At 34.6% G+C, this 23973-nt stretch overlaps 1 protein-coding gene across 9 annotated transcripts in view; it reads left to right on the plus strand.

The window, feature by feature from the left end:
* The window catches only part of Ac78C (adenylyl cyclase 78C), a 105622-nt gene that overhangs the window by 67395 nt on the left and 14254 nt on the right, over positions 1-23973 (plus strand). For 7 of the 9 annotated variants that reach the window (XM_076124486.1, XM_076124454.1, XM_076124494.1 and 4 more), the window contains exons 3-7: positions 20591-20701; positions 21803-21881; positions 23020-23096; positions 23544-23636; positions 23734-23773. In XM_076124486.1, the coding sequence (XP_075980601.1) occupies positions 20591-20701; positions 21803-21881; positions 23020-23096; positions 23544-23636; positions 23734-23773 (400 nt within the window). The remainder of the gene's footprint in view (positions 1-20590; positions 20702-21802; positions 21882-23019; positions 23097-23543; positions 23637-23733; positions 23774-23973) is intronic. The other 2 variants (XM_076124463.1, XM_076124525.1) reach the window with 1 other exon arrangement.

A 23973-nucleotide genomic window follows, 5' to 3' on the forward strand; every position in this document is an offset into this window, starting at 1 on the left:
TACGCCATCACTTGGCCCCGTTACTTAAACCAAAGGGTCAACAGACAAGGGCCGCTATTTGCCGTTCGATTTAATAAGGCCTCGACTACACTGATGACACTGTCACTTTTTATCCACATTGTATCCACGCCCTTACATATTAGGCTAGATTGAATTCTATTCAATGTAATATTATAGGCTGAAGATGGTACGAGAGGTCAATGAGTGATATATTAAGAAGGTCGGAGGAGTGAGCTTGTCAATTTGTTTGGTGTTGGGTGGAGATGAAAGGGTTTTGTAGTGGTTTAGTGAAAAATAGTACTATTTATCTATTAGATGCGCGTAAGGTTAGACGAGATCACTAAAGAAACACCTTTATTTTGAAAGAGAAAGATCTTTATTTCTTTTTTTTCATATTATGAATTGCTCTTAAGTCGCGGGGACTTCTACAAACACACAAACAACGGACTCAAAGTACATTATGCCTGGTTGAGTGTCCCACAGCCGGGCAAAGACCTCTCTACCTTTCCTCCCAAATCACACTATCGGCAGCAAGTTCCAACCAGCCCTTTTCAAATGCTTTCAGGTTAACACTTGTTCTTCGTTTGGGTAAATAATGTTATTTGACGAAATAAAATAACACAATATATATTTGTTTGACTTGTTATTGCAATTTGTTTCAAATGAGATTGTTGTTTTCTAATTAACTTGTTTGCGTATTTTGTTAACTTAATATATAATTAATTTCATTTGATTGAAGCTTTAGATGAAGTTGAAAAATGTAATTAACGGTCAATGGTTTTATGCCAATAATCGTATTAAAAGAAAATAATTTTCTTTCCCGCAGCCTTTAAAAATAAAATGTTTGTGGATTAAATAGTGAGTTTGTCAGTAACAAATGGTATTGTGACTTATGACAAATTCTGATGATGCACTTGCTTCACGTTGTAAGGGGTCAAAAACCGTGCTATATAATTTAATTTTTCAGCTGTAACATTCTACTAAGTTAGTAGCAACTCAATAGCGTAGTTGACTAACGGCAACCTTACTCTTTATGAAATGTCCATAACGCATTTTAGCATCGAAATACCACATGCTATGTAATGACGTCAGTAGAATCGAATTTTTGTAGGCAACCCTATTTAAAGGATGACACGTATTTAAGGTTTTATTTTTAACAAAACATCATCTTAAAATAAGAACACCAAAACGATCTATTTTCATCGTTATATTTCTTCCCGTACAAAATAAAAATCTACCCCACTGATAAAGGTAACAGATAAGACAAAAGTTGCTAAGTAACGACAGATCTTTATCTTAATTATAATATCACCGAAGATTAAGAAAGTCCGGAGCAAATCATAGCGAATAAGGCAGTGGATTAGCGAAGTAATCTGTAGATGTCAAAACTTTATCTTTGTAAAGCGCGATCCATACAGAATGCGGGTGCGTGACGGGCGCGGGTCGGTAGGTGACTACGGCAGGTCTAATTTCTTGTATTATGGACGACGCTTGTGGACAATTTACAAAAAGTAAATGTTGACTTTCATTCCCTATTTTACCCCCTAAGGGAAATATTACTAAAAAATCCTTTCTTCGGTGGTGCTTCCATTATAAAAGGAACTCCTTGTCCAAATTTCATGTTTCTAACTTCTGTTTAGGCTGCGCAATGATTATGTTATCAGTCAGTCATGTCAAGTAATTTTACATGCATATCACTCTGAAAGCGTGTGCGGGTCGGTCGCGGGCAGTGTCAACGAGTATCGAGCAGAGCAGTCGTACTCCCGCGCTCGATACGCGCCCTTCACGATACCGCTTACTATATGAATTGTGCTTAAGAGTTCGCTTATAAATTGGAGTGTTTTGCAAGATTCTTGAGACGAACTAATATAGTCTAGACCTAAAGGGATTTAGATATCAGCTGTTGGATCTGTAAATAATCGGACGGTATATTGATTGAACAAGTATAATAAGAAGTCGAAGTTGCTTGAACCGCAGACATATCTTTGAGATAGTCCAAGTATACTTTTGTACTTTGGCTTCATATAAATTAAATCTTTCAAGGTTTAGCGGCTTTCAGACCAGGGTTTAGCATGTACTTCTTCAGCATTTCCACCTTGCTTAGAAAATGATACTTGGAGATGATTTGTTCAAAAAACTGAGAAGGAAAGATTCAGTAACACATTGACGATTCACTTTTATATAGTATACTAATGTCAAACCACAGTAGGTATTGTACTATCGTTTAGGCTCTACCAAAACTATAAAAATGCTGTCTTAAAAAGGAATAAAATGAAAAAAAAACGCCATCAGGTTGCGAAATTGCTGTTTACATTTTTGACTGAGATAAAACTATAATTTATTCATGAAACTAAGAAAGAACATAAGAGCTTCAATATCGTTCAGACAACTTATCGTTTAAAAGAGATTGCAACGTGTTTCTTTGTCGATTACTTTTACAAATCAGCGCTTAAGGTTGTACAGTCCCTAACACATTTTAACTGGTCGTTTTTATATGGAAAACATAAATGATATATTAATCAACAGTGTAAAATGTGAAGAATCTTGTTGAAAATGTAACTGCATATTATACACTTCCGGCCAAAAGTTTAAGACCACTTGTACAAATAAGATATATATTTAAAACTTTTGTTTTTGACTGTACATTTAATCCTGTATTCTGCACAAATAAAGAAAGTAAAAATATATTTCAAGATACTGTTTCAAGTAATTGTAAAATACAGGCGTGTGGTACAATTTCGTGTCCTCTGTTAAAAGCATTATCAGAAAGGTGCGGGTCACAGACGGTTGTGCACACGTTTCAGATTTTAGATCCTATCTGTACAAATACATGTAGGTAGGTATCTTCTCACCTGTCGTTAAATTATATTGATTAGAAGAAAGGTTGTATGGGTTCTCATCTTTTAACTTCTATCAATATTGTCAAATTTTTGCTATTATTTATTGAATTTGTATGAACTGAGTGCCTCGGTAGACTGCAGATTACAAGGTCTTCTGTTTGATATACCAGGCGGGTAAAGGGCTATTGGTTTCTAGAATAATGTTATAAGCAGACTAGAGTTAGGTATTATAAGTGCCTGGTTTCCTGGAAGCAAAATTATAAAGTTTTTTATTTTTTTTTTGTGCTACAACTTCGATTATATTTGGCTTGGTATTATCAAGAAAAAACTGTTTGTAAAGAAGTCGTAACATATTTAATATTATCAAAAACGATTAAGGATTTTTCGTTGCTCCTATAATCGAATAAAATATAAATATTCACGATATTATTTAACAATAAACATAAACCAAACCCTTCCGTGTCTATCTACAATAACCATTTAAAGAATAAACACAAAGAATATTGAATAATCGCAATCCTTTTTGCTAAGATAATTCATGGCTGGTCCATAAATTAGGCTAAATTTAGCGTGGTTTCGTAGGGAGAGCCTATAAACGTCAAATAAATTGTCCTCAATTCATGTTATCTTGGCGACAGACGTTTATTTCTTCGGGGTTTAGTGCGAATAATAAATAAATATTGTATTGTATAGTTCATTGACGGGTTTGCTTCGTACCTTTTTGTAGTTATAATTGCTTGGTTTGATTTGTAATTTGTCAATTATTTTTGTGTTAACGAGTATATATATTTTTTTGTTTTAGTGGATATAGTAATAAGTTATAAGTGGTTATAAATATTTAAATTCTGTAGTGTAGTGCGAAGTATTGTACCGTCTGTATTGATAAATTCGTATTAATTTAGATGCACGGTCAAAAGCCTATGATTTATGAAGTAGTGAAACTCGACATTACTGTAGCGTTACGAACAATCCTTTATTAGCTGTAGGTATTAAACGCTTTTATTGCAGAATTAACGAATATAGTCACAATGACAGTTAGTTTTATTCATGGTCATAAAATGGCCGCTCCAATTAACAAAAAACCTTGAGAGGACATTCACGAGCGATCATATTTATTACATACATCTTTGGTGTAAAATCATAATATTTTAGCTAGAATTTTCGAAAACTTTTTTAATCGTGCCGCTGCCGTGATATAAGCATGTAGAAAATCACTAAAATGTCCTCAAGACATACGAGTATAATGTCTCCATCAATGAAAAGTTGAGATCTCGCGATCATTAGTTTAACCTCTAACTAACCATGTTTAAAATGTCCATATATCACAAAAAAACAGACTGTGTAAATATTTGCCATCACTTTTAGTTTACTAAAGCGTCCGTGGCACAAACACAAAAATATTTTCAAAGCTGTCCTGAACTCAGCAAATGATAATGGCTGCGGTCATCTACAGAGTACTTAAAAATAATTGAACGAACAACTGAATCACATCATACCAATAAACGGAGCGAAAACAAATCCGACCTCTATTTGTAAGGCCACCCGAGGTAATTTGTAAGAACACCCGAATCTATTACTACTTTGTTCGCATTAAAAGATTTCCCAGGTATAAAAAATCCTATGTTTTAAACCAGGTTATATACTATTTGTGTACCATCATAATCTTGTTTAGTAATATTTTTCTCAAAAGCTTTCGCTTTTTTAATAGACATAGACAATAGGCATTATCGCACCTATCAGTTCTAAGGCATAGATAATATTTTTTTAAATACACTGTGTATTTAAAAGTGTGAGCTTTATTGTAATGTAGAAGTACATTTATTTACCCTAAATATTTGTTTACCCTATCGTTCAGTAGCAAGTAGCAAGTAATTTAATCACGTTATCAATTAAACAACAAGCTGAACAATAAGAACGTTAAAATAGAGTTCTTTCTTTAAGCTTTTTTAATTGAAATAAGTTTCCACTCCAGATACTAGCTGAACAAAACGTTCAGATCATTGAGCAATTAGGAGAGGATCTCGATTTTTTTCGTTTAGACTAGTTTGTTACCTGATTTTAGGTCGCAGGTGTTTCTGACAGCCAGAATCCTACTTCCTCCTGAAGATTTACAAAATATAGATATGTACAAAATATGTATAATGTATGTATAAAAAATATTGTGGTTTTAAATGTATAATTAAATTGCTTTTTTCTCCAAAAATTAAGCGTAACAACATTGAATGTCAGCGTGTCGTTTTATTACTTTGTTTGCATCGAGCACAAGTACACAGGTCGTTCAGCCTTTAATGAAAAGTGCGATGAAACCTTCATTTAAATAAAATACAAATTGCCCACTTTAACAAATTGAAGACATATTTATTAGCTTATGAAAAAAGTAATAACATTCACAAGCACTCGTCTTAAAGTAAAAATTCTTATTACTTCGAAATAAAAATACTTTCACATTTTTACAACAGCCCGCTTTAGAATATAGCTTTATATAATAAAAGTTAATAGATACCTGGCTGTATACAAATTCTTATGACAATTCTTAAGAGCAGTGATAGCCGAGTGGTAAAAGCACCTCCAACGCAAGTGGTCGCAGGTTCGAACCCGAGGCAACACACCAATGACTTTTTGAAGTTAAGTGTGGATTAGAAATAATTATCACTTGTTCCAGCGGTGAAGGAAAACATCGTGATGTAATCTTGCATGCCTGAGAGTTCTTTAGAACAGTTCTTGAAGGTATGCAAATTCCCCAACCCGCACTTGGCCAGCGTGGTGGACTCAAGGCCTAACCCTCATTACGGGAAGAGACCTAGGCCCAGCAGTGGGACATTAATGGGTTAGATTTTATTTAAGTAACAAAAAAAAAACAACTGTCACTTACTATTAAAAAAGGAACACAATGTCGTTCACAAAATTCGCACACAAATTCTCTGAGACCTAATGACTAAATTCTAATTAAAATGTTTAATTGAACGCGTGCAAGGGTCCTCGAAGCTTAATTCCTCCATACATCTCGTGGGCTCCATTCTGGTCCGTCGTTTCAATCCGCACTCCATTTAACAAGCCCTAGGGAGGGCACAATAAACCAAAGCGTACCGCACTGACCCACAATGTTGTAGAACGTTAGGTATTTCATTGTGTGGATGGAAATGATGGAATGGGATTAATCCTTTGAATATAGCAGACCGAATAGAATACGTATTGTTTCTCAGTCTGGCTGCTTTTAGGTTTTAGCAAATCGAGCCTGTTATGCAAGAACATCGTAAGCGACATACAAGAAATTTTACAGGAGAGACGTTTTATTGATTTATGTCTTATATTTTAAACACACCACATCCTATTTAAAATCATATATCGTATATTGTATTGTTTAATAACTTTTACTTTTGTCGTTTATGGTTTTTTTTTCAGCTATTATAATATTGCCAGGTATTTATTTAATTATGGATCTAGTTGTCTTCGCATTCAGTTCTAAATCATTTTAGCTATAAAGTGAAATGCCTGTTTTTTGTCGCTTACGATGTTTTCCCATAACAGGCTCTATATCATGATTTCGATACTTACACTACTCTACCCTTTAGGTGGGATTACAAAATAGTTGTTTGGGCTAACGAAATTTGGTATTAAAGAAATGTTACCAATATTTTATTTTTAACGCTGATCGTTAATCAATCAAGTATTTAGTAATGCACGATATAAGTAACATATTTTCCTTGATCGTATTATTTTTTAATTCGTCATGACCTCAAACTTTGACAGATTATGATCTGATACGTAAAAAATTCAGAGTACCTGATTTACTAACTTTTCCTCTGGTACACCGCCTGATAATCCCACTACAAATCATCGCATCAACTTGCCACGAATATTAATAATTTATGATCTTTTCTCAAAAATAACTGACAAGGTCATATTTAACGCGCATTCTTAAAATAAACAACATATTGTCATCATCCTGATGTTGGCAACACTCCAGCACGCGGTTGATTTAAATGCATTTGTTGTTTCGACATACTTACGCTAACATTGCTCATGTACTTGCCAAAACGACAAACGGTTTTAAATAATGAATATGGGGACCATTTAGTCATAATCTATACTAATATCATAAAGCTGAAGAGTTTGTTTGATTGTTTGTTTGTTTGTTTGAACGCGCTAATCTCAGGAACTACTGAACCGATTTGAAAAATCTTTCAGTATTAGATAGTCCATTTATCGAGGAAGGTTAAAGGCTATATATCATTACGCTACGACCAAAAGGAGCAGAGTACCACTGAAAAATGTTACAAAAACGGGGAAAAATTTCACCCATTCTTTCTTATGTGACGCAAGCGAAGTTGCGCGGGTCAGCTATATATGAGAATTCTAGATGACACGGTACACGCGGTTCCAGTCCCGTGAAATATATGTATGTACAAGTAACCGATCTGCTTATTGCTGAATCTTAAACTATATCTATGATAAATTGCATTAAAGTTGGATCGGTTGTTAACTGTGAATATGTAGCGAACAGACGGACAATTATGCACTGTTTTTCATTTAAATATAAAGTGTATGAACATAATAAAACTTAGAGCTGTGGATATCTATGTTTAGTGAATGCATTATTATGGACTGGGCTGGCGTCCGCTCTAGGTAAGGGTAAAAGAGGAAATCTACGTTCAAAATATATTTTTCATCTTTTTGCAAAAAGTAGAGGTAAATTAAAAATACACAGCTGCGCCCCTCATTAAGCCTCTCAATAATAATTACAAGTACTACAATCCCTCAGCGGATTCTGCTAGTAGCTTATTTTTTTCAGGAACATTTATTTACGTAGGTAATATACATCTCGTAATTAATCTTATTTTTTTTTATTAAGGGTAATCGAATAAATACTTCATAGTTCAAATTATAATATCGGAGTATTTTAAGCTAAAATGCTTATCATAAAAATACTTCTTAAGTTTAGCAAATAATACTACCTAATTACTCTAATTTTGATGGTTTAAATGGTAAGAGATTAAAATTTGACTGTTAATTAAACCTATCAACAGTTTACCTAACAGTTTTATAAAGCCTGCATTGAGTGCGTGCCCTCTGCAGTACCTACCGTCTGATCAAAAAAAGTCAATCGTATGATACTTGTCGAAATTTTTTCCGTCTGTCATACGCCATCCTAAGCCGTGCGTCAAAAATGTCCCCAACTTTATTTAATATTTCATTCACAGCATCCATTATGCAGCAGCACTGGCACATGTTCAAATTCCCAGTTCACACAACAAATTGCATACAATATCGACTACTTTACATTCGCGCTCACCGTCCCTCTGTCATACAAATATATTTGACACCTTACGAAGATTGAATTGAAATTTAGTGGAGAAAAGACGTAAGGTTGGACAAATGTTGGATAACATAAGCCTTTCTTTCATTGAAATGTTAAAAGAAAAACTTGACTGAAACCGATTTTTTTTACTAATCATAACCTTTAGTCTTTTACCCTTTAAACGCTTTAATTGTTTTTTTTTGTTAATTATATATTGCAACGTAAAAATCGATATTTAATAAAATAAGCAAACAAACACTTTATTCCAAACTACAAGTTCCGAATGGCGTTCACATCAAATAATCTGGGGGCACGGAAGTGCCCCCGCAAGTCGAGCAAAAAAAAGCGGCACGGCCGTACCATCTTTTCTCGAAGCAATTCGGGCTATTTTTGACACCCCTATAATTTCGTTGTAGATAAAACTAGAAGCCTGGATTTTCAGCATCCAATAAGTCATTGTATAAACACGGTATATTTAAAATTTCAGTCAATTTGAACCAGTAGTTTAAAAATGACAACTTGTTAAAATTTTGAATTTTGTCACTCACTGATTCACTGACTCACTGACTCACCGATCATCAAAAGTCTAAGGTACTTCTAGCAGACTTAGAAGCTTAAAATTTAGAATACAAATAGGGTTTAGTATCTTAATCATGGGAAAAATTTAATATTTTCTAATTTCGGTCCAGTTTTCTAAATACACCAACTGCAACAATAACTTTGTAATCCCATATAAATGTATAAGATTACAAGGTTACATTTGCAGTTAATGAATTATTGTTACTGTAGAAAATAAAATATATAGGTGTAAATAGGTACCTACTATATGAGGCATAATGGGAGGGGGTATAGGGTGGGTAAGGGTGTTTAGCCCATGAAACTGAACAACATTCCCATAGGAAAATATGTTGAATTATGAAAAAAAAAACGTCTTACCATACAAATTGGACTTATGTTTGCTTTACAAAAAGAAGTGAGATGCCATCAAAAACATTCTGTAAAAACCTCAAGTCTCGCCGTAAAAAGTTGTGAGATCTATATAATACCAAGTCGATTAATCTATTTAGTCTCTACTTAAAGGACCTTCTGTCTTAAGTTATTACGTATGTTATTATCATGCCAATTTAAAAAATAATACCTTTAAAACAAATAGATCGACTTGGTCATCGCAAGAAAACACAAATTCGCCATTAACATTTCAGGAGCATTGACTTCTCGTCGTGCTGTGTAGTGTGATACATACTAATAATTAAATCATGCGATGGCCAGGTCGGTCTATTTGTTTTAAAGGTATTTTTTTTAATTGGCATGATAAGAACATACGTAATAACTTATGACAGAAGGTCCTTTAAGTAGAGGCTAAATAGATTATCGACTTGGTATTATATAGATCTCACAACTTTTTACGGCGAGACTTGAGGTTTTTACAGAATGTTTTTGATGGCATTTAATTTGCCGATCGTCAACTACATAAAGAATTTATTAATTATCATTAAAATATTCTAATATATTCTTAACATAGTACAAAGATAAACGTAAAAGTTTTAATTCATTGTCAAAAGTTCATTGACATCATTAAACCTACATATTTCAATAAAAAAATGCGTAACACATTAAGATAAAACACTACTTGACTTCTTCAATAAAGCTAGTTTAAACGAATAGCGTCACAAGTAGAAACAAATAGAAGTAATTTCTTTAATTAAGAAGCTAGTTTAATTAATTTACTGGCACATTGCTCCACTTGGAACAAGTTGAGAGCACTAATCTTGTGACTTGGTTAACTGTCAGCCATCTATGTCGCGTGGCGTCGTAACACAAATGAAAAGTGCTGATGATCGTCTCTTGCTTTTAGTTTTAATTATTTACATGGTTTTTATAAGTAAGTATTTGATAACATTTTAAAAAACCAGAGAAACATAGGTACTAATTAATTGTATGATAAATGCATAATTTTGACTTTTGCTGAGCATGACTTTCACGTGATATAGGACGGTAATTAGCGGTAAATATTTTTTGAAAATACTACAAAATCTCTATAATAAAAAAAAAGTTTTCGAGTAGAGTTTTCAGTAATATAGCTAGCTATAGCTTATGAGTTATCCTAACAATAGGAAAACGAGCTTTTTTAGTATACTTAGGCGGACGCGAGACAATAATACACAGCATTTAAACTCATCCAATCATCTTTTATCAATGCTATATCAGAATCCTGTACGTTTTATAAATTTTACTTTCCCTTATAATAGTGAAACCGCCTACCGCGCTTGCCGATTTACACTAGCATGAAACTTTAAAAAAACAAGTTCATAAGTGAATTAGTTCTATGTGAACACGTGTGCACACATAGTCACATAGTCACATAGTTTTGTGTCGTGGACGCTCGCTGGAGCGACTCGCACACTTGGCTTATCTGATGCCAAGTCGACTGTGAAATGTCCTCCACTCTTTCATAGGGACAGTTCTTTTTTGTATTGTTTTCGTTTGTTTATTCAGTTTATATAAACGTTATGTTTTCTGTGTTATTCTTTCTTAAGTAGGATCGCCGTCAAGATATTGAAAAATGTTGTATTTTACATTGAAAATTGTTACATTTACGTATTTTAACAAGCGAAAAACTATCTAAGATAATGTTATCGAGAGAATAGCGCAGATATTTTTTGTGTTTATATGCAAAATTAATCAAATGAATCCCAGTTCACAAGTTAACAAAATTTGAAAAGGTCTTATAAATTAAGTTACTAACTTCAGTACTGCAGTAGTTTTGAAGGTCAAACCTCCATCCTATAAAAGACAACAGTTGTCCACATCACACTACGCACTACCGCTTCCTTTTCCCTCGAACGACTTCTATCCTCTATCAAATAAACCGAAATCACTTGTTTTGATTTGTTTCCTCCAACGTACGCGACGTACCCGACGCACGCCCACGACCTCTCACGTTTGCTTACGTTCCATCATCGTGTTATATCCTTTCTCGCTTCGTTTCATCAAGGACTTAAATCCAATCACTTGGGATCCCGCTACATTCTTTCGCTACGAGAAATTCTGAAGTTTTGTTGTTATTGTATTTCTGCACAATATGTATTTGATTTTTCTGATAACAATATGTTTTGTTTGTGTGAAAATTTTCGCGTCCCAACTGACTGACAATCTTTTCAATATTTTGAAATGTTTAACTTTTAGGTTAGGATTTGGTTGAATTGGATTGATGCAAAGTTTTTAGGGACTTCTAAATAAACTGTGGTTATATTATTTCGGTGTTATTTGTTTGTAAATTTGTAAATAAAGTATAATCCAGTGTGCGCATTCACACAATGTGACGTAACTTTACACGTATAATGTATTCATATTCATTTGAGTGTTGAGCAAAGTTGTTTTCACTTTATAATCATAAAAAAAAACACTTTACACTTTATTGATATTCATTCACATGTATTTTTAAACCCCGTTTCATATTCACACTTGATGAAATTAAAATATCTACAAGAGTTTTATATTTGCGATACATACGTCCCACACTATAGCTACTACTCCTACTTATTTAGGTCTTTTGCAATATTAGGTCTGCTGAGCACGAGGATTTTGATTCGATTTCCAGGTCGGACAAAGTCTGTTGGAATAATTGTAGTACTGCATGGGACCAACATTATTAATTGCAAATTTTTATTTAACACATATCGGAAAAGTTACAAGTAACTATAGCAAATAGATGTTCTAAGAATCACTCAGCATGTATACTACGTAATCTTAAATCAAGTCACGATTCTCAAACAGTGTAGGTTGGTGTGTAAACACTTGATAATGAGCCACATCCAGATAGACTGATCAGTGAAACCTGACCCCGATACATTTGAGATGAGCCTTTATTTACATTACGTTAGGCTTAGCATTAGAGATCTATCTAGTATCTATCTATCGTATGGTTAGTGGTCAACCTAGTGTCAAAGTTGTTCAAGCCACCCGAGTGGCCTTTGACATGGCTTAAAGACTGTTATCTTAATTGAGAACAACCGGGACCGACATTTTACTTGCCCTTCGAAGCACGGAGACGCTCAGTTCAAATACCACTATATGGTCACCCATCTATAGAATGACCGCGCCAACGGTCTTGTTTACGCTCTCGTTCAAAATAACATGGCTAAACATGGAGTTAGTTGAAAAACAAAATTGACAAGCGGCTACATTAGGGAATTAAAGTTATGTATGGATAAAATGGGTAATTATGCAGTAATTATCATCCATTAACAGTTGAACATAATGGATATAAACTATTTTCTGCAAAATACAAGTTAAGTGTTGTCTATAAATTGAACCGGAACAAACAGTAAGTATTGCAGTAGGAAAAACATCAAATCAACACATTAGGGAAGGTAAATTCTCATTATCTGTCTGTAACTTTCCTCTCACACTGCGTTCACGAGGGAGCCGTGTTTACAACGAATATGTTATTGCTAAAGTTATAGCATACCTTTCATAAGTACCTTCTATTCATATTTTCACAAAAACAGATCGGATATCACCTTTAAGTGTTAAAGTGGTTTGGTTTATGTTGATTTAGAATTATAGTAAGATGTTTTCTACCTCAAAATGGATGTTTTAATTTTGCACTTTTACAAATTAGTTAACAATGATATGAATGTACAGGTACATAAATATATTGTGAGTAATAAAAAAATAGAAAATCGTCATCCCTATTTAAAAAAGGTGGTAATCTCACTCGCTAAAACGATGAAAAGTTGTGGAAGTTTGTAAATGAAAAGAGTCAAAAGAGATATCGGTATAGTATACTAACTAGAAACAGCTCTATCTTTTTTATAATAGCATTTAGTTCATTTTGGAAAAGCATACTCTTACTCTTCATATTATAACTATGTGTTTAAGTAAATAATTTTAAACTTAGTATCTCACAAACTTGCGGTTCAAGTTTCTGAGATATTATGCAATTAAATTGTACTTAACTCATAAACTAAATTACAATGAAGTCTGTGAAATCTCGTGGGTAGGTGTTCGTCACGTAGGTCGTAGTGTTCTCCAAGAATGTCTAACTAGGTCTAGCATGAGTAAGTTCTAGATGACAAGACGTAGGAAATACCGCAGTTTGTAGTGCGTACTCGCTCAGGAATTGAGGAAACACCTACGTTATTGATCCAGAGAAATGTGTTGTAAACAACATACTTACACAATCGATTTACATGTTTAAATTAATTTATTTTAGTCTTCATTTTGATTATTAATATTGAGAAGAAATATTTATAAGAATATTAGAAGCTGCAAGCGAATTCTGGTAATCTTAGATAAGTGATAAACCAAAAGAAACATTCTAACCAACGTTGACACAAATTTAAGTCAAATGACAATCGTAAGAATTACTGAATCTACCACTAGCTCGGCAAGGGTACCCCCCCATATAATGCAATGCCACATTATTCAATGTATGACAATTCGCAAAATACCTCGCCTGTGTCTAAATGACAGGTAACAAGTTAAGTATGTTTTTTTACAAAACAATGCCAAATTTAATAAAGCGGTTCAAAGAGAACGAGCCGTGAGGAAACTGTGTAATATACAAAACATTGGCATCTCATTGTTATTCAATTATTCCGTAAAAATATGAAGCTTATTCCGTGACAAGAATATTGATACTCGACTGTAACAAAACTTTTTTACGCATACCACAAAGATTATTTGTTATGTAAAATTATATTTAATTCAATAATTAGGATAGACATTAGCATAAATTAACTTCTTTACAATAAGCCGTTATCTTTTTAAAAAGTATAACATAGTCTCTATGGTGGAACAGCAAATAAGATCGAAACCCGCCATGTCTATCAAAGTCTTTAGGCCACTTTGATGACACAAAAGGTCATCATCACAATATTCATTACACATTTTAATTATATGGTTTATTTCTCTCATTAAGGTACTACAATAACAGTGTGGTGACACATTAACACTTACAGCCTTAATTATAGGTACGTTTGTGAGTACTGGAGTCTGAACTAGGTTCAAGACCTGTATATACACTGAACCCTTTTAGTGACCATCTATGCCGGTTCAACTATTTCCAGCTATTCGCACAACATATTTTCCATTATTCTGACCGGTAAGCGAATAATAAAATTGATTCTGAAATAAGAACTTGTAATTCTATTCCGAAATGTTTCAATACTGGCAACCAAAGAGAGAATAGTAAAATTTCCCTTCCCCATATTGTTTTAATACAAATCTATTGGAATGTAATATTATCTCGGGTTAGACTCGCACAACTGGCGGAATAGAATCGAATTTACTAGGAAATTCTCAGTATCGTCAGCTTGCCAGATAATATTATTATTATGTGAGTAGCAATTTGTAGACGCAAAGTAGGTATATAATAATTGTAAAGTTTCTATTGAATTATTGAAATGATAACATTAACATATTTCAAGGTAAAATGCGTGATTCTTTTAATTACCGTATCCTTTTATGTATTAAACATGCAACGCGAAAGTTTAAAAGCTATGATGCAATTCTATAATCCACGTTAGCAATTTCTCTTGTATTGATCCACAAAGTACTATATTAATACTGAGTATAATTCTTGCATATATCCTCGTCTCGTCTCCGGGCTGAAAAATGACAGATTGAACACCAAAATCAAGGTTGACAACATCTCAAGGATAAATCGCGTGAAGAAATCGAATAGGGCCGAGAAGTTTGGAACGACGACGATTTTACTCAGCACGGGACACTAGAGCAGAACGATTCTCTACGGTCGGTACTATCGAGTATCGAGAGTTTGATATTTAAAATTTGCTGCAAAATTAGTTTCTACGGAGCCCGATAGGTGCACTTATCAGATTTTCGAACAAAATTTGATAATAGTTAACCGTTTTCCGATAGTCGATAGTGGTAAAGAATCGCGCTACAGATGGCTAAAGACAATACCTAATGACGTGCTAACACAATTGACGCACTTATACACTTTGATCTCCACGTGTTCAATAGTAACAATATTACTCACCGTCGCCAATAATTCCTCACCGCGTAAATCGAGTGACTCGTAGCTCAAAGCCACTGAAAAAATGCTTCAAGTAATATTATTTATATTCCTTTTAAGGTGAATGCGAGCTCCTTCCCTCTCCCGTCGGAGGAATCCTCGCTATTACTGTAGATAATATTTTTATAGGCCCCGGGAATGTCGGAATAAGCGAAAATAGATTTAATGCCGACTCTGTGCCGCATATTTGCAGCTTTTATGGTAATGTAGGGACTAAGTTTGTTTACTACGTCTAGGGTGTATTGTTTTGAGATTTGAACCTTTTGTCATGTAACCTATTAAGACTAGTAGTCCAACATGATATAAATAAATATACAAGTTGTAGATTAACTATCTTATGCTAAGTAGGACGCCTTGATTTTGCTTTGAATAACTGTCATACATTTTTGTACAATTATAAATGTACTCTTAATTAACCAGAAATGTTTCATTATTATTCAAACAGTAGTCATTTCCGATTTACGTACTGACGTTTATTTTTAATATTAACCGAGCCATATAAGGACTTTGTGAGTGTAAAGTACTTAAATTAGTGCATTTAAATACCTGTTCACTGAGGAACCGCAAGTTATCGAAGTATTGTGGAATTTAGACATATTCGGGCAATTTTCCGTATTTAATCCAAGAATTTAACCACAAATGCACTGGCGATTGTACAAATTAAAGTGCATTGGAGAGTTCATGTGTACTGACGATAATTTGTAGAGGAAGGTAAATCCCGGAATAAACGACAAAAAATTAACGGAATCAAAGAAATAATTAGAAACAATCTACATTTTTCTATGCTATACTATACTGTGTACGCAAGATGTGCCTATAAATTCGGTATATATTTCAGTATCTCTAGTTTATTTGACGTAAAAAATTACTGTTCTTTGACAAAAGATGACCGGTTGATGACATAAACAATTTTAACTTTTGAATTCAGTCCTACAGTTTATAGTGTGTCGCAAACAATTGTTTCGACAAATTCTGCATTAAATTGTACCAGAGAAATTAGTCCCGGCTCTGCTAAACGTGTATTTTATGTATAAACTATTATAAAGTTTATTAGTTTCAGGACGGACAAAGCAAAGAACGATTGTAATCTAGTTTTCGAGGATCATTCTCTAGGTCAAGTGAAGGTCAGAAATATCTGTGTAATCGAGCAAAGTTGCCTCATGAACCTCCAAACGCTCATCAACTGCTCACTTCCTCAATCTAAAGGGATAACGATATCCTTAGCACTAGTATCAGACATGTTTTCAAACGTAACGGTCATTTGTGTTGATGACAGTAGAAACCAAATCCGGGCTTTCTGATCTAAGGACCGATTTAATCAATTACACATCTTTAAAAATAAGTAATTACTAAATTTTCCACTTCCACAGGAAACGTTCCATTTTAATTTTTAAAGGATCACATGTCTTACTTTAGCGACAAAGCAGGGCATTGTAAAGAAACCAGTGCCAGTGAGTTTTTTAAACCATATTTTTTAAATACTCGTTTTTTTGAATTCACGTCTATTCTCTTTCTCATATAGAAAGGAACATAGTATACACAAACTATTTACTACACCACTGACAAGTGTGACACACATTGTAGTTATATTTTGCTATTGGATCTACTAATGGAACTCACATGTCATGTATAATTGCAAACATACATATTTAGACGATCCACAAATATCACGCCAAGATCAATATAACCTGGTGATCTGTTATCAATCGTGAGTTAACCCACCTGTGTGTCAGATTACACGCTTGAGCGAGCTTGTGCGAATGTCTCGTAGCTTCACCTACGCGGCTCCGCGCGGCTCCGCGCGGCTACGGAGAGGCAAATATGACGAGCGCGGGCTAAATATAGACACACCCTTACGTTTTCATGTTTAGGAATCAGTTAAGATGGTCACTCACTAGGACATTTTGCGTGAAATGTACTTATCAAAGCTGTGTGTAAGCATTCAGATATCAAAAAAGGTATAAAAAGACACCTAAACTCTCGCAAAGTGAGGTTCCATTTTTTATTAAATTGGCTGGAATTTAACTTTTATGAAACTCAAAACTGCCACACCATTTGACATAAAACAGCTTAAACATCATTTTCTAATGAAGTAAAAACGTCTAAACCTTGTTTTTAGAGATTTCTACACGAAATGTTGGGCTAGGAAATTTTAATATTCACACATTTTACTTAAGGATAAATTCTGTCTCCGAGATAGGTGATACCTGCTCAATTACTCAGTTTTCAGCTCATTCACTACTGCATTACTAATTTTTCAACTCCAATGCTCGCAAGTATTCTTGACTGGTTGCGAACCGCAACTCTCCCCTTACGCCCAGTGAGTCCCCATCGTAAGTAGCGGCAGTGTAAATGAATTGACAAACACCTCTAAGTAGGTCGTGTTTGTTAAGAACACCGTGACTCGAATACCATGTGGTCGTAATTTGTGGCCCTATTGTGGTTTTGTAACTCTGATGATTATGTCAGGACGGAGAACAACATCTTTCTTATGTGTTTCACTCACATTTATAATTGTAGAAATTAGTTTTGATGAATACTAAACTTCTGGGAATGTACATGGATGATTGTTACTCTTCCACTCAAAATAATAACTAAACTACTAATATACTTTAAACCAGAGGAAACACTTCCACGTAGACACTGGCGTTTATTATAAGTACAAAAGTTTGTTTTGATTAAAACAGAACTCTACATGTATGTCTTTACACTTTCACGAAATACATTTTGTTTTATTTAATTACACATATAGTTCATATTCTGGATTGATAAATAGGTTACTTTACTAGCCAGGTAAATGATTTTGCGCGTTTGAAGTCGCCGCCAACAGCTATCACATAATTTTGTGTATAGAACCTGTCCTTATCACACACACTTCGAAATTCAATGTCTTGGTACAAGGTCTTGGACAGCTACGGCAAGTCAAGTATCTCTTATCAAATCTCCACATCAAATCCCAAATAAGAGCTATTAAGTTAAAGCGTACCTAATATTAATTTCCACTATGAAATCCAATTATGAAGACATAAAAGTGTATTGATAACCTAAATTTGTATTTATTAAGACAAATTTTGGTCAAGATTATCGAAAATATTTAAAGATAAACAACATTATACAAAGATGTTGTTTCTCGTTGAAGGACCATCACGAAAAACCAACCTTTTTCTTATACAACTATTTGTTTATTACGCAAAATATATTCACTTACTGGTTCGCAAAAGAGATAGTTTTCCGACCCTTTTTATCTTCAATAAACATTACGTAAAGTCCTTGAGTATTTCGCAAACGGAATTACATGTGACTTAAAACTTTGACAAACTTCCAATGTACTTTGCATATTTGATTGACAAATTCAGATTATAATTAAGGCCGTACCCTCCAAGGGACGGAGGGATCGACAAATTATCTCGCCCGAATTTGTCTGATTCGAGTTTACATGTGACACCGAAACGTATATTTATGGCCCCGTGGACGATCGCTGGGAAATTGTGTTATTTCCTTTCGTAATACATTTTTGTTGGGACATAAATGCTTCGGTTGCAGTGTGAGGTTATTTACCTCGCCCTAGAGAGTAGTAGAGGTCGTTTTTGAGATAATTGCGACGTGAGATGAGACTCGAGACGTGTGTCTCAGACGTTAACTGACACTTTAGTAGTCATCACTAATATTGTTATATGAGACAGACAATGTAAGGCTTTCTACACATAGTACACCTATATTCGGGTCGCCACGTTCGTTTCGGCAGTATTAACTGAACAAGAAACCGACCTGAAACAATACTGGACTTGTTCGGTGTTCGGGCATCATCGTCACAATTTGGTTTAAACATTTTGGCACGGCGAAGTCGAGCGGCATTTTTCCCGAACATTCATCTACACATATTTGCCGCCCGGTTAGGCCAATGCCGAACCAAATATGTATGTAGAAAGCCTAAGACAATATAATGTATGATCAAATACACCTTAACACAACCCGTGTCACTCAGTCGCGTATAAACATTGTGACATAGTTTTGTTTTATAAAACTACACGTAATACTTCGCACAGGTTCTACACGTGCCTACCTGTGAGAATATGGATGACATATATGGGACAAGAGAGCGCGTGGTTCAAGTGCTCATTTTACTACTTTCACTGCTGTAAATATCGTTGTTTTAATTCCCAAAATAAATACAAAGGTATTCTAAGTCTGTTTGATCTTTTGATTCGATGTATTTTGGGTGGTTAAGTTGCTAACTGTAAAACAATTATAAGAGTAAAGTTTCGATCTAAGCAAATGATTTGCTTATAATTGATTTTGATTTCATCTGCGCATAATATATTTGTAAAGCTCCATACAACAGTATAATATTTTATAACTAAAGTTAACTTAGGAGATAGTCAATCAAAATAAATAGATAGTATTCAAAATAGCGGGGTACTACGTCGTTATCAGTATCGGTAGAAAGTGATAAGAGTCCGCTAATGCGTTTACACATGGAAGCCATTAGCTGGACGCTTTGACGCCAGTTGCGACATGTCATACTGACTGGACACTAAGTACATACATAACTATGGCTTTTTAATGCGTTGTTTAGTTTCTATTCTATCTATAACATCACCCCTGTTACACCCGAAGCTGTACGCAGAGGTGTATGAAATACCCACGTTTCGCTATTTACAGTGTCCCATGTATTAGAATAGATAGTTTAATAAAATTAGGGAATGGCCTTGGCGCATTACAAATTTGCTACAATGTGCAGCGGTCGAAGACTAGAATTTATATAGAAAATAAGTTTTGCGCTAGTAGTTGCTTCGGTCTTCTTTACGTATGTGCGCTTTTTACCCTTGCCCTACATTGTGTCTATGTATTTACTGCTAAAGACTTACTTTGCCTAAGACCAAATTTTTATCAAAAGCCTTCCCGAAACGAGTGCCATTAAAAAACAAGTAAAGAGCAAAAATATCATTAGACGGCAAATGTTTCTGTATCAATGAATGGTTTACTAACTAATGTAGTGATGAGCGCAACAGCCTTTGAGCAGCTCCTTGTAATTCTTACGATACTTTGTTATGGCAAGTCATCATGGCTTAGCCTTTCTTCCAAACTATGTTGGAGTAGGCTTCCAGTCTCACCGGATGCAGCTGAATACCAGTATTTTACATGGAGCGACTGCCTATCTGACCTCCACAACCCGGTTACCTGGGTTATAACACGATACCCTTCGGTAAGACTGGTTGTCAGACTTTCAAGCTTCTGACTTCTGTTAACGACTATCAAAGATCTTTGAAAATGACAGCCACAATTTAACGTGCCTTTATCCATCCACAGAACAACCTCGGCAAGCGTAGCTTAACCTCAGAGATCGATCCACGCGGCTGTTGTTAACTAAGTTGGCAAGTAAATAACGTTATTGTGTTGTTACAGTGTCAGGGGTGTGGCGACAACGTCCGGACCGGCGATGCTGCTCACAATCACACGCCCGACGGTGAGAGAGTGCCGGGTGACGGAGCCAGCTGCTCTGCGCCTGATGACCAGGTAGGTAACACATCAACTCACATACGGTATAAAGATCATGTGTAAAGAGATGGGACAGGTGCGTTATGTACTGTTGAGGTCCTCTGATTTCAAACCAGGTAATAGTTATCAGATATATGCAATTAAGAAAATAATTAAAACAAGGTTTATTTTTTTTTGAATACGTATTATTAAAAATCTCCACACTGCACACAGCAAATCATTATCAGAATATTGTTACATGAAAATATTGACAATTAAAAAGAGCAAGCCGTGAGTCTCATGCCGTTTCTTCTCACGAGCAAACAGCTTTCCCGAAACGGTGGTAGATTTAAAATACTATGATGATCTCAAATACTTGCCAAAGGTTTATGAAATAAAACATATTTGACTATAATTTAATCTTCCGGATTTCGATGGTTTTTCGCTAAGACATGAATCTTGATTTAACTGTGCTTGAATGCAAAACTCCTCAAACGATATACATATGAACATATGTATGCTTAAAACTAAGGGCGTATTCCTCTTTCAGCACCTATTTCTTTAGAAGCTAGACGTTGCATATTTTATAAGAGAACAATTCAATCATAAACAAAGGTGACTGACCTTCATTGACGTGTAATATTTACAACGTTGTGAAGTGAAACATACATCGTCATCCGCGATATTGCACAGCGATGTTCAATCAATATTATCGTTGAGACTCGCGTTATATTATGAGTACGTACAAATACGCGACCATGCTTCAAAGAAGAATATGTCTTGTAATTCGTTTAAAGTAGGTTCTTTATAAAACCGACTAGATAGATAGATTTTCTTTGGTTGTGTTGATTGTTATGTTGGAGAACTCTTTAACTGAGATGTTGCTATCAATAGTAACTGTCGGTATTGTATGCAACTGCTGCACAAAAGTCTCGAGTTCCAATCCCGGGTCGGGTCAAAAAGTATTTTCTGTTAAATATGTTTCTGTTTTCTGGAGCCGATATCGGCCAGTACGACATCTTATTATCATACTCACTAATCCATATTAAGTCGAATTCATTTCTACTTCACACTCGTTCTTCAGTTCTAATTACAACAAACAATAAAGGAGTGATTTTATATGTATGTGCTATATTTCAGCATCGCATCAGCGACGACGGCGGCTCTACCAATGGCATCGACCCGTTCCCAGAAGAGGACACGGGTAAGATCATGTTGGGTAAATATACAAATGTTTTTATTTTATTTTTTGCTTTATAACACTGCTTTATTCACAATTCCCATATAAATGAACTTTTTTTTTAACCGCGACGTCGCCCGCGTCAAAAAATTTTCCGACATAGAAAGTATCGTTTGTGTCAAACTAGATTATGAACTATCTGAGTACCAAATGCACGGATATTCATTGCACTTCCAATGCAAAGAAAATCCGGGTTCAGTAGTTTTAGTGCGAAAAGTCACAAACATACATACATCCTCATAAACTTTCCCATTTAAAATATTAGTAATTTTCTTTTAAAAGAAGGAAATTATTGTTAAAAACAATTTTTAATAGGTAATTTATTCAGCGAGATCTACTATAATATGGAAGATCTACGAGCATACTTTAATTAGCTTCTTAGAAATAGCTCTGAAGCGTAGTTAGGCAAACTATTCGTAGCATGTCTACGCTTCTACGCCGTAGCACGGCTACGAGCTACGAGTGAATATGATTACAAATCAATAGTATCTGGTATAATTACTGTTTACCCATGAGTCGAGTGATACCCTTTTAAGTAAATAGTAGGTTAGGACTTACCCTTAGTTGTTCAAGGGCGAATATCGGAACTACGACCCAAATAGGCGGGGAGGTGTGAAGATTGACTGTATAATTTGTTATATTTAACCTGATTCACTTGAACTAGATCAAGTTACCATAAGGAATAAGACTTGGTGAAAGATAAAAAGTATAGTTGTGTTAGCAGAATAATATCTCGATGCCGGTATATTTTAATTTAGTTTTGCTTACACACAGCACGTTTTTAAATACTTATACGCTTCTTATAATTTTTGCTCTAGGCATTCGCTTTATTAGTAAGATTTAGATATTAAAACCCCAAAACCTAAAACAGCAACATGATTATGTGGGGTTAACAAACATTTGTCCTACAAGTATACGCTCTGCTATGAAATAAGCATAGAAATCTGGCAAGTTTAATTAGTTAATTACACGTAAAAAACTGTCATATAACTAATCTACTACATAAATTAACAGCAAATTTATAAAAATATCTGTCGAAATTCCTCCTTATAAACCAGTTGATACTTATCCAGAAGTGGTAACAACGGGTCTATGTTATATAAATGTTAATTTGCAGTGGAGACAGAAGGCATGCTGCGGGCGCCGCGGTACTACAGGGGGATATACTGTCCCTCAATCACTAATAGTTTTAAGGTGAGATCTTTATAAATACTGCGATTCAAAAAAGTGTTAATGTTCTTTGGGTTAATATTTTTTTTTTATAAATTAAGGCGAAAATATCGTCTCTACACATAATCAAAACTGGCTTAGTTATTTTTCTTTTAAACGATTGTGTAATCGCAGATTGTTTATGCACAACATAATTTTAATCTAAAATTTACCGTTTAACTTATTAGTCTGAAACGATCATCTGTAGCCAATCTTTTTTATGGCTGGTCTTCCGTAGTACGTAGTGTTATGGTATTTCACCCTAAATGACATATATGTATTTATAAATTACTACCTTACGCCCGCTCGGAAAGTTTTCCCGTGGTTAAAAGCATCCTATGTGTTAATCTAGGTTTTAAACTATTTGTGTATCAAATCGTTAGGTAATTAGTAGGATTATTCATAGACCTCAATTACACGATCATGTTTCAGAACCCGGCAGTAGAGATATCATATCAGAGGTACTCACAGAGGCAGCGACAGAAATCACTAATTATCGTCAACGTCGTCGACCTGGCGCTCAAAGTGAGTTTGATACGCACTCGCTCTCAATCAAGTTTGTCAGTCATTACTGACGCTAATGCTTGTTACACTGATCACTTACATTGTAATCCCATTACAGGTATGTTTGGCAATTATCTACAGTATCACCAATGAGAATAGTGAGTATTGAATCTACATATACCTGCTACTTGTCTGTTAGTACTTGTCGTTTTGCTATGATATTAACTAATTTGTGTATAATCCATTGCAAATATTCACTTCAACCCGTTTTAATGCGTTTTATTTAATGTTTCTGAGTACAATTAGCGGCAGTTTATCTATTCAGTAGCGTATAAATTCACATAAAAAACGCTATTGA

The sequence above is a fragment of the Anticarsia gemmatalis genome, chromosome 2 (genome assembly GCF_050436995.1).
Source record: "Anticarsia gemmatalis isolate Benzon Research Colony breed Stoneville strain chromosome 2, ilAntGemm2 primary, whole genome shotgun sequence".
NCBI classification, from domain to species: Eukaryota; Metazoa; Arthropoda; class Insecta; order Lepidoptera; family Erebidae; genus Anticarsia; species Anticarsia gemmatalis.